The 12586-nt window shown below is 39.7% G+C and overlaps 1 protein-coding gene across 1 annotated transcript in view; it reads right to left on the bottom strand.

The window, feature by feature from the left end:
• KMO (kynurenine 3-monooxygenase) overlaps nucleotides 1–9065 on the bottom strand; it is a 52926-nt gene extending 43861 nt beyond the window's left edge. The window contains 1 exon segment of the mRNA XM_021682690.2: nucleotides 8981–9065. Coding sequence (XP_021538365.1) covers nucleotides 8981–9034 — 54 coding nt within the window. The 5' untranslated portion in view covers nucleotides 9035–9065.
• Nucleotides 9066–12586: the final 3521 nt, after the last annotated feature.

Raw genomic sequence — 12586 nt, 5'->3', positions numbered from 1 at the left:
GGTGGTGAGGGGACAGAGGAAATGGGACCGGGCTGGACACCTGGGAGCAACCCACACTTTCCGTGATGTGAGTTCTGGCAGTTCTGCCTTGACAGTTCTACCAAGTTCACGGACAATGATGAAACGTCTTTATATTTGTTCTGAGGCATCCAAAGTCCATTAAGAGTAAATTGTTTTGATCATAGAATAATCTGCACATTAAAAGCTTTAATAACAACTAGTCTAGCCTGTTTGTGCGTGAGCAGAGCTCTGAGGAGATTGTTGGTTACGTAATTATGGATTGACCCTTTTGTTCTATTTTTCTGCCTTCTTTTCCTGCCTCCTCTTACTTCCTTCTTTGCAAGTCATGTACTTTCTTTGACCCCATCCTGGCCCACTCTGTTGATGATTAACTTACCATTTAGGAACACTGTTTGAAAATTTCTTTTATGTAAATGCTGAAGTATGCTTCTATGGTGTTTCGCTGGCCTGCTTTTTTTTTTTTTTAATATTTTATTGGGGTGCCTGGGTGGCTCAGCTGGCTAAGCATCTGCCTTTGGCTCGGGTCATGATCTCAGGGTCCTGGGATGGAGCCCTGTGTAGGCCTCGCTGCTCAGCGGGGAGTCTGCTTCTCCCTCTACCCCTCCCCTCTGCTCATGATCTCTCTCTCTCTCACGTTCTCTCTCTCTCTCAAATAAATAAATAAAATCTTTAAAAAAATAAAAAAAATACTTTATTTATTTATGAGAGAGAGAGTACAGGAGCCTGGGTGGGGTGGGGGGTTGGTAAGAGGGAGAGGAAAAACTGATTCCCCGCTGAGCAAGGAGTCTAATCTCAGGGCTTGATCCCAGGACCCAATCCCAGGACCCGATCCCAGGACCCGAGGATTACAACCTGAGCCAAAGGCAGATGCTTAACCAACTGAACCATCCAGGCGCCCCATTGTTGCCCTACTTTTATCAAGAGGATTCGCCAAATTTCCGTGGGTTCCCCCATGTGACCACTCCAGCAATGATCATTCAAGTGTCCAATGATAATGAGAAAACTGTACCTTTTAATTTATAAATGCTGACCCTAGTAGGAAGGGGCGTGGTGACTATAAAAATGTCATGCATTTTATGCCTCTTTATTATAATGTGCTTGAAATTAACCTGATAGTGTAATGTTAAACATGTGTCAACTCCTTTTGACTTAATGAAATGTATAAAACTCTCCCTAAGACTTCTAGGCCTTTGTGAGTTTGTCACCAAACAGAAGAGCCTGTTTATACCTCCCACTCATCCAACTATACTTTGATTTCTCAAGAATTGGATCTTTGAACATATGAATGTAATGAAAAGAACCAGATTGTTAGCGGCACTCACCATGAAATAAGCACATAAAAATGTCTTCACACTTGGTTAGTAATGATTCCATCTGCTAGAATTGCACATGCTATTATTGCATATGCTATGTGTTTTCATATTTAAACCTTACCCTGAACTCACTAGCCTGTATCATCTGGATGTGGTCTCTGAGGCCAAGCATAGTTTTGATCTTCCTCCTTTGATGATGATGACTTTCTGTGGGGGTTCTTAGGACTTTTTCTCCAGCCTTGATCCCTCTCCTGAACTCATCTCTGACTAGTGAACCTCTTTCTACCTGGGGGGTCATGCAGGTCTCTCCCTCTCAACATGCCTCAAATCCAAGTTATTCCCCTCCCTCAAACTTCAAACCTCCTCCTTCTGGATTCCATAGCTTAGAGACTAGCAGCTCTGCCCACTAGTTCATCCAACCAGGATACTTCAGGGAATGTTTAACATCCCTTTCTACTTGCCAATATATATTTAATTAGACAACAAGTCTTCTTGATCTCCTTGAGACTTTTTCAAGATAGACTTCCTACCCTACCCTCCATTCTCTTTTCAGAGAGCCCTGAAAAGCTTTCACCTGAACTACTCTGATGGATTTCCGAAAATCCTTCCTTCCCAGTCTCCACCTATTAAAGCCATGCTCCACACTAGACTAGGTGTCTCCTACAACAAAAATTAGAGGATGCATTTTCTGTCTTACATTCCTTTATTTGTTCCTCATACATCTGTGGGGAAAAGTCCCAAATTTTCAATATGACCTAAAAGATTCTTACATGTGACCGTGACCTCTCTTTTCAGTTCATTTTTTGCCCATTCCCTATCTGTAATAAGCATACCAAAGTTACTGCATATTTCCTGACTGAATATGCCATGCATTTTTACACTTACATGCCTTTGAATACAATGTTCCCTTTGCCTGAACAATCCTTTCCTGCTTTCTCCATCTGGAAAATGTTTAGTCTTCTTTCAAGACTCATATTCTCAGTGCAATTCTTCTTGATACCTCTCCTCCTCCAAAAGACTTATTTGCCTTTTCTTCTCTAATTCCACAGATGCCTATATGAATATGTGTTTCAATATCTCCCACGATGAACTGAATTATTTATTTACATTTTCGTCTGACTCTCCCACAGGCTGTAAGTGCCCAGAGAATAATGATATTTGTAAAGTTTGTATTTTATCACTTTCTATTTCTAGTCCAAACCACAAAACCTGATACTTAGTAAGAAATTGGTATTTTTTTAATAAAAAAAATTAGAAAATTAGATAAACATGAAGGAAAAAAGTAATGTTCCACAATCTTACCACCAGAGAGAACCAGTGTTAAAATTTTCTATGGATATAAAACACGTAATATTTCTTTTAAAAATAGTACCAGGTTGTAGATTTTATGATTTTGTTTTAAAAAATGAACAGGATCTTGTGAATATATTTCCATGTCAGAAAATATTTTAAATCAAAATATTAAACAATCGCATTACATTTCATTGTACGCAATGCCCTTATATTTGGACATTGAGGTTATTTTAATTTTTTGGCTTGTGAACAATCATATGGCACCCATTCATTTCCTTTGATAAGACTGAAGTAATGAAATGATGCCCCAGCGGCTCCTGGGCCTTAGCACAAGGGGCAAATAAAGATAACAGCAGAATGAAAGAGGACAGAGAGGAGAGGAAGAAGGCAAGCCAAAATGAGCTGGAGAGAGGATGCTGACAGCTGTGAGTGTTGGAAGATTTGGCCAGATCTCTTGGTTTGTTTTGGGAATAGCTACAAAGCAGGCGAAAGAAACTGAGAGTGTGTGGGACAAGTTATTTTTATGGTTTTGTTGTGAGTTTTGAATATCCCCTAGACCGGGTGTTTTTGAGAGACCATGTTAAAGATTCTTCATTGTGTTTTTTCTCCTAGGTTGAAGAACAGTTGTGTCTCTCAAGGCAAGGCCTCGCTGAGGTCTTGGGCGGATGTATGTGTGGATCATGGACTAACTGTCTGAGAATATCTAGGGCCTATTGAAAAGGAAAGAAAAACAGGCAGTTAAACTTTGAGCTGCCTGAAGTTACTGGTTTCATCTCAGATGCTGCTCACAAAGCAATAAATGAAGCAGACTCTGAAGGGTGAGTTCTCTGTATCACATAGGTCTAACAGCAGAATTTATGGGACACCTTAACAGGCTGTCCGGGTAGCAAAAAAATAATCTCAAAATGTTAGTCACACCTCCTGGAGAAATGGTGATACGGCTAAATAATAAGAGAGACAGCTAGAATAAATTTGTTTGATGAGAGGGATCGGAGCACAAGGAAAGCTACAAAAGAGATTGAGGAGAGCTAGAGCGTGGGATCAAGACTTGTCCTTAGCTCAGAGCAAATTCAGGATGACCTCTACAGCCACAGAGAAATCCACTCCCCTTTTGTTGGTAGAGGGTGCTAGATATTAGTGCAGAAATGAAGTGAGCATTTCTCACATACAGGGCTCAGTGCCTGGGGAGTAGAAATCAAGAGTGGAGTGAATAGAGTTTTATTTACTTTCATATCAATAAAATAAGAATAAAGGCTCATAGTAATTACATTCTTTACATGGATTGTCTCATTAATATTTGCAGAAAAATAAAACAGAGGCCTTGGCACAAGACTATAAAACATTCGATGGTTTCTATGTGTCTAGGATATTGACTTCGGCAAAAGTGAAAATTCTGGGTGACATTTGATTTCTGCTTTTATAACAACTAGATTGAGAACAAAGATAGAGATGTGTGGATAGGAAAGGGTGAAAAGGAAGCCATGGAATTTTAGAGTTAAAAGACACAACCATCTGGTGTTCTGAGTGATTTTCTGATTGCAGTCTCAGCTGATTTTAGTCCCCTCGCTATCAGATGCTTTGTCTCATTCAGGTGAGGTGGAGAGATCCTAAGAACAGACGACAGAAACCCAGTCTAGGGTCAATCCAGCACCAAGACACCTCTGACCCTATAAATCCTCAAGAGAAATCTAACATTTTTGACTGTGACATACACCCTCTCCTAGAGTCAAGGTGAAGTTGCTTCAAAGGCAACTTCATGAACAGAGGTCACTAACCTGACTCGAACACTGGGAGAGAGGGCATGATTATGGACAAGAAGTCCATAATCACGAGTCTCCTTATTCTGATGTTTCGAAAGACTTTACCCTCTCAATACCTTTTCAAGGAGCATTTTGCTGATCAAACACAGGGATAATGGATCTCAAAACAATGTGTAGTGGGGTTGCTTGTCGGCAGGGGAGACAGAAGGAAGGCTTCAATGCTACCCTATGATACATCTTTGAACATGGGCTCGGCAGCGGGCCACAGCTGAGCCTGGAATCTTCGGTAGCTCTTTCAGCTAGAGCTCTTGGCTTCCCCGCAAAAATGAGGGCTCAAGGAGCTGTAGCTGTTGCTGAAAGAGTGCCCTTTGGCTCCGCTCATTTCTACCCTACAGGTAAACACTGCAAACAGTCACCAGAAGCAGGACCTGAGTAGGAACATAGCTTGAGGATACTGGACAGGTTAGAGAGACTTTCTTTTGACTTCATTGGCTTGTCACTTTGTAAAAACAGAAAAGATATTACTAACACAGAGTACGGCAGCTTGTGTGGCAGTTTTTCCCCCTGAGGCTACAGAATCAGAAAGCTGCACCCATAGACCTCCTTCCAGCCTGAAAGGCAGAGGTTGTTTGTTGAATCCATTTTCAAGATCATCCTTCAAGGACTACATTCCTTATGACACCATTCTGGTGGAAAACATTGCCTTTCTTTTAATTGCCCCCAACTTGTAAGCACATGATTCCCCACTTCTGAAAGCAAACTCATGCACACAAAGTATGTTAGTGTGTTTGACGGTATAAGGCACTGAGATAACCTTTATAAAAAGGAAGGGAGCAGGACCCAAAGATAAGACAATCTCAAGATTTAGAAAGTAAATACCTTTTATGGGGAAATAAACCATGCATATCAATAACTTTTATAGGATGAAGCCTGTGATAGAGGCAAACAGAACCCTGGGGGCATTTTCAGGAGAGAAGAGGTCTTTACAGGATGACCCTTCAGCTTCCGGGAGGTAATGACATTGGCAGCGGGCTTGGGGAGCAGTGTTTCACACAAGGAGAAAATGTCTAAGTCGATACAGTGATCTTTCTAAATATTCAGATTAAAGTTGGTTTTTTTTTTTAAACTTTCACCAATTTAAGATCATGGTTTAATTTCTTTCACCTCTAGTTTCTCAATAAGAGTTCCTTCCTTGATCTGTTGTGTCCTTCTGACCTCTTTGACTTGACAGGTCTTCAAAGAAAAGAAATCAATTGGTCAGATGATCACTTACAGTGGGGCAAGGACAAATTCTTAGGGTGGCTTCTCAGTGGGCAAGGCTACTACTGAAAAAAAATAAGATAAATTCACTGTATCCTTTGGACTTTTTTTTTTAAGTTTTACTTATTTATTTTAGAGAGAGAGAGAATGGGAATGAGCGGGAGGGGCAGAGGGGTAGGGAGGGAGAATTTCAAGCAGACTCCACACTGAGCAGGGAGCCCGACGTCAGGCTCGATCTCTCGACCCTGAGATCACGACCTGACCTGAAACCAAGAGTTTCAGACACTACCCAAGCACCCCTCCTTTGGACTTCTAAGGAAAAGTTCCCAACTCTGTTGTAGTTTTTCCCCTTAGGGGCTGGGGAGAGCCTTTCATGTGTTAGACAGTGTAAGGTACTAGGATATGGCCCGTTGGCAGGAAGAGATTGGGAAAGGTGAACAGAAAGACACAAGAAAGAAGTTGAGAGAGAAAATTAGTTTGTCCTTTGTGTTTTAATTTAACCTTCTTGAATTGCTTTATTTAATACTTTATTTCATGATATGCTCAAAATTCAAGGTTTTGTCCATTGTGACATTTCCTTCATTGTCCTATCCTTAAGAGAGTTTTTTATCCCTCTTGTTCATTCATCTATCAAATACTAACTAAATACTAACAATAAGTCATGTTGGACATGGTTCCAGCCACTGGAATACACTGGTAAATATAAGCTTGTATTCTAGTTGGAGTAGATATTTAATAGGTTAAAATTAAAACAAATAAAGGGTGTAATTCCAGGTGCTGATGAATAATATTAAAAAAACATAAAACAGGGAAATGGTGAAGCCAGCCAAGTAGACAGGCTCAGTTCAAGTGGAACCTTTGGTAAAGAGTTGGATTTTATTTTATTTGCAATGGGAAACCATTGGAAGGCATCGGCAAAGAGTTATAATTACCAGACTTATGTTTTAAGAGGATGGGTGTGGCTGCTATGTGGAGAATGTACTGTCCGTGGATAAGAGTAGAAGCTGTGGGACCACACAGGAGGTGGATGAGGGATGATGATGGTCTGGACTGGGATGGTAGCAATGGTCAGAATTGACACTGATTTTGGATATAGAGCCACCAAAGCTTACTGGTGGAGTAAAAGAGGAATGGAGGTCTGCGCATAAAATGAAAAAAGGAATCAAACATGATTCCTAGGCATGAGCCTGAGCAATAAGGTGGATAGAATTCCTTTGCAGAGGAGTTTTAGTTTTGTTTTGTTTTTTTTGGAGAGAGAGAGAGCGAGTGTGAGCAGGGACTAGGAGAGGGAGAGAGAATCTTAAGTAGGCTCCACGCTCAGCCCAGAGTCCAACTTGGAGCTGGATCCACGACCCTGAGATCATGACTTGAGCCAAAAATCAAGTCAGGCACTTAACCAACTGAGCCACCCAGGCGCCCCAAATTTTAGTTGCTTTTAATACATATCTTCTATGTTCCAGCATAGGCATGTGCGCAGATAATGAAGTGGTTACATGACAAAGGGTTTAAGTGTTACTCAGCGAGAAATCCATGGATGACCCCACATATTTATGCCTCCCCAAATCATATATGCAATCACACATTTGTTACCTCCCCTTTGCTAAGAGACCTTCTAAGAGGTGTCACTGCTGCTCCCATAGCCCGAGTCTTGGACAAACGCAACAGTGTCTTAACTGGTCATCGTGTCTTAAAATTTCCACTCCTTCTCCACACACTAGCTCGAGGAGTCTTTTAAAATCACAACTCACTTTCCTGCCTAACGTCCTCCAGTGGTTTCTCATGATACTAGGAGTAAAATCGAGTCTTCTTGCCCTGCCCTCTTAAGACCCTAGGGGAGCTGGCTCTCTCAGCTCGCCTGCCTCAGGAGCTCCTCTTCTCTAGCCTCACTCTTTCTGCCTTTCTGTCTGCTCCTTGAACACCTCAGCGTTTCTCTTCTGGCTCTTTCCTCTGCCTGGAATGCTTTCTGTAGCCCCGCACATGGTTGCTTCCTCCTATTATTCAGGTCTCTGGTCATATATCCTCCCCTCAAAGAGGCCGTCCCTGACCATACTCCAAACAGATGCCCGCGAAGACTTTCTACAGCCCTGCCCTATTTGCATTTCTTTACAATGTCTATCTCTCACTGAAATGATTTGTTTTCTTCTCTGTTCTCTTTTCACTTCTCAGGAATGTTCACACTGTATTCCTAGTAACTAAAGCAGTGTTGGCAAATAGCAGGCATGCAGTGACATTGTGGTGAATACATGCATCTCACTTCATGCAAAATTTCGATAGGAAAGACCTGGACTGAGGCCCCGTATAAAGAAATGACAACATATGTCACATGCATTGACCAACATGGCATGTGACAGCATTCGTTAGCATACTGAAATCTAGAACCAGAAATGTTAGAGGAACTTGGCATAGTACTTTGGGTGAAAAGATCATAAGGAAGGCAGAACAAAAGGCAAAATTGGCATATACTCGATAAATAAATGTGTGGTATAAACTATACTAATCTCTATACAGCCTTGAACAGTGTCTGGCACATATTAGGCTCTTAAGAAATTTTTGTTGAGTAAATGAATGAATGAATGAATACCTATGAGCTAAAAGCCTACAAATGAGTACAGCAAAGGTGAAAACAAAATGATTAAGCTTTTACCAATGGTGATACTTATATTCCAAAATAGGAGTTCTATTGAGGGGGGGGGAAATACAGTCTACTTGAGGCAGCCCCACATGAAACAGACCAGCTTTGGTAAGATAACAATGGCAGCGGAGGAGAGACCCCTCCCACATCTTCTAAGTGTGGGGCAAGGCTCTGCAGATTCATCTCCTATGCCCAGCGACAGGGGAGCCCTTCACTCCACCACCTTACATGCTCCATGGGACCAGCCAAATAAGTCAGGAGACCAAACAGGTGCTATTCCCACTAGCAAACATCCAACATAACAATTTTGCATTAGCTTTTATTCTTATTATTAGTATAAACTGAGTTATTCACCAAATGAGGCAAATGTTTGGACTAAAATGACTATTGACGCTGATAGCTGTTTTAAAAACATAGCCAACATGGGGATGAATCAAATTCAATTTGCTCTGTTTTTTTAAGAAATGCTAAACCAAAATGACCAGGGAAAACAGACACCTTTGTATTTAATGGAGATAAAAAATACCTTTTGTCGAAAAGAGCAAATTACCACTCATCCCATATTTAAAATAGGCGTGTTTAAATATCAGAGAAGTTTCACAAGAAGATGAACAATCTATGTAAGCAATTTATAATAATTATTCAGACTAATGATAATATAACACCACTAACAAGAATAGGATATCCAAATAGAGTCTTACCAAGCCACCACCAATGACAGCTATTTTTTTCCTTCGAATGTCAGATGACTCCATAACTGCCAAAGTGCTTTTATATAAGTGTGCAGCTCCGGTCACAAAGGAAACTGTCCCCCTGCTGCTGATTTCCCCGCCTTTATACTGCCCAGGGTGCTTGTTTGAGTCGGGCTAATTCCCCTTGAACTTAGAGCACAGCATTTAACTCCTTAGTGGCCTGAAGCACAATCAGCTCAACTTCAAGAAAAAAGAGAATTCATTGCAATAACCAAATGTTGAAAAATCCAGCCGAGTGAAGACACCCGTTCTCTGTCTTGCATGTAAGACAGGGAATTTTTTAAAAGCACGCTCTCTCGGTTTTTCTTCTTCTGCAGCATGTATTCTTACTTTCTTTTTCATTCATGATTAACCATGACTGAAACTTCGCTCATCTGAAGTCCCAAAGCATCTTACGCTTACCTTGGAGAGTGAGGTCGCTTGGTGTCACAACTGATGGGTGGATTATTCTTGTTATTAAGACCAGTCAGGAAGCACACCTCAAGGGTCCTCTCGGATTAACTTTAACAGACCGCCAGGGAAATTTTTTTTTCCTAGTACTAATACTCTCCTGAGCAAGATTTTGAATTTGTCACTAGCCACACTTCCCTTTTTTGGCATCAGATGCTAGAAACCTTAGAATCGAATTTGTGCATTGACTCCAGGGGAGGTCCTTAATCCTGTGCTTCTTCTAAACTCATCCCTGAATTCCTATTATCTCTCTACGTCTTTGTCTTCTTTCATCCCATTTTACATGCATATTAATTTTTTGCGCATATTTGTGAATTGAGGGTTGTTCCCCCCCCCCCGGAACATGATGTGTAAAATAAAGTAAGAACATAAATGATGACACTTCTTCACTAGTGAGAGCAGGGATCATACAGTTTTCTCCCTGGTGAGGAACTAGTTAAACATCATTGAATAGCGGCCCCTTGTGGATAAGGATGGTTAGAGTTGCTAGAAAATTTTTTTGCTGTTAGGCATTTTTATTTATTTATTTTGAATAGGTACGTAATACATTCACATGGTATGAAATTCAAAAGACACAACAAGAGGGTCTTACAGTGACTAAGCCTTCTGACCCTGTCCCTTGGGCACCTATTTCTCCTGCCCGGAGACAACCACTGTTTTGGTGTCTGGGTCACCCTGTTCCCCTAAAGCCCCTGCCCCTCCATTCCCGTCCATAAATAGTAGTAAATTTTATACACTTTTACACTTCCCCACACCCTATTTTTTTCACAACATATAGCTCGAGAATTCTTCCATGCCAATAGATAGAGCGCTCTCTCGTTCTTTTTTTTAAATCACGGGGCGTAACACAAAAAAGTAAAGTACGCAAAACAGTATACGGTAGTACAATAACTTATTGTAAAGTAGCCATCACTCAGGTCCAGAAAAAGAACATTGCCAGAACCCCAGAAATCTGTATGTGGCCCTTGCCTACCACCCCTCCTTCATAGAGGCAATTGCCATCCTGACTTTATCACTTTCTTGATTTTATTTATAATTTTACTGACATATATGCATCCCTAAAATAGTTTAGTTTTACCTCTTTTTGAACTTTACTATAAATAAATTCAAGCTTTTTTTTCTTGGCAACTTACTTTTTTTTCTCAATATTATGCTTAAGCTCCATCCAAGCTTTTGCATGTGATTCTAGTTCATCTTTATTGTTGTGTATTATTTATCCATTCTATTGTTGATGGATACTTAGGTGTCTCCAATATTTTAATATTATGAATAATGCTGCTGCCCTGATTAATTTTGTATATACAATGCAGGGCACCCATGTATGAGTATCTCTAGGAATATAGGCCTGTTGTGCATATTTTTAACCTTTCTAAATAAACCAAAGTTATATTCTGAAGTATGGTACTCACTTTTACTTGACATGTAAAAGTTCTAGCTTTTGCATGTCCGGTGAGTTCATGCTCTATCTCATGGTTATTTTAATTTGTACTGGATTATTGATGAAGTTGAGCACCTTTTCATCTGTTATTCACAATTTGCTTTTCTTCTTTTGCATAGTGCTTCTTTTCTTTTGAGTAGTCCTTTTTTTTTTTTTTAACTGACATTGGACTTGAGTTTTATTCCTTATATATGTTGCAAATAATTTCTTATTTCTTATACTCTGATACATTTTTCCTTTTTGCTTTCTTAGTGGCCTCTTGATGAAAAGATTATCTTAATTTTAGCATATGCAAGTTTATCAGTTTGTCTTTGTAGCTTTTGCTTTATGTCATGTTTTATAAATATTTTCATAGACAAAATTTCATTTTCTTTTCCAAACGAATATGCACTTTTCCCCAGTACTATTAAGTGACTTTCCTTCTCCCACTATTGGCTTTGTCCAGTGTTCATGTATGTGTGGACCTGATTCTATGTTTCTATTCTATTCCATTCCATCTACTCTACACGTGCCTATGCCAAGCCAAATTACTGTTGCTTTAAGATAAGACTTTAAAAAAAATTTATTTATTTATTTGAGAGAGAGAGAGCACGCAGTGCAAGAGAAAAATCAGGAGCATGGGGAGGGGCAGAGGGAGAAGCAGACTCCCCAGTGAGCAGGAATCCCAGGACCCCGAGATCATGACCTGAGCCAAAGGCAGATGCTTAACTGACTGAGCCACCCAGGCGCCCAGGAATAAGCCTTGATATCTTAAAGAATTTTGCCTGCTTTGTCCTTCTTCAATAATTCCCTTGATTATTCTTTGTGCTTTGCATTTCCATCTAAGTTTTAGAATGAGTCCGTGAATTTCACCAAAAAAACAAAAACAAAAAAGAACCCTGTTGGGATTTTTTTTTTTTTTTTTTTTTTTTTTACTGAGAGGCTTTCTATCTGGGAAGCATACCATATTTAGCACATTGAGTTTTTCAATCCAGAAACATGGCTTATAGCTCCATTTGTTTGGGTCTTCTCCAAGGTCTCTCCAATTTTATACGAAATATGAGAGAAGTTTCACCCTCTTTTGTTAGATTTATTTCTAGGTAATTATTGTTTTGTTTCTCATTTTATTGTAAATGGTATCTTTAAATTCATTTTCTGCTTTTGATGGTATATAGAAATACAATTAATTTTTCTTTGTTGAGTTTGTATCTAGCAACACTGCAAAACTCTTATTAATACAGCCTGTAGCTTCTTTTTTTCTCACCATAATCATCAGGATAGTGTTTTATTCTTTTCTTTTCTTTCCTCTTGATTGAATGACTGCCTTACTGTTTTAGCTAGTCCCACAGTTATGTGGAATAGCAATGTATTTCTTCCATTTTAAATAGATAGGATTTCCTAGTTATCCTACTCTTATTGATTTTTAACAAAATTTCACTGTGGTCAGAGAATATGCTCTATACATCTTCAAACATTTGAAATTGGATGGGACTTATTTTAAGGTCAGCAAAAGGTACATATGTATAACTGGTTTTTTTGCCTGTGCCTGAAAAAAATGTGTGCTCTTAGTTATTGTGTGCATTTTCCTATACATATTTGTTAGGTCAAATCTAGTAATCATATGTTCAAAATTTGCTTTGCTCATTTTGTCAATTACTGAAAGAGGTGTGTTAAAAAATCTCATGCTT

This window comes from Neomonachus schauinslandi, chromosome 6 (assembly GCF_002201575.2).
Source record: "Neomonachus schauinslandi chromosome 6, ASM220157v2, whole genome shotgun sequence".
NCBI classification, from domain to species: domain Eukaryota; kingdom Metazoa; phylum Chordata; class Mammalia; order Carnivora; family Phocidae; genus Neomonachus; species Neomonachus schauinslandi.
This window is presented reverse-complemented; position numbering and strand designations above follow the sequence as displayed.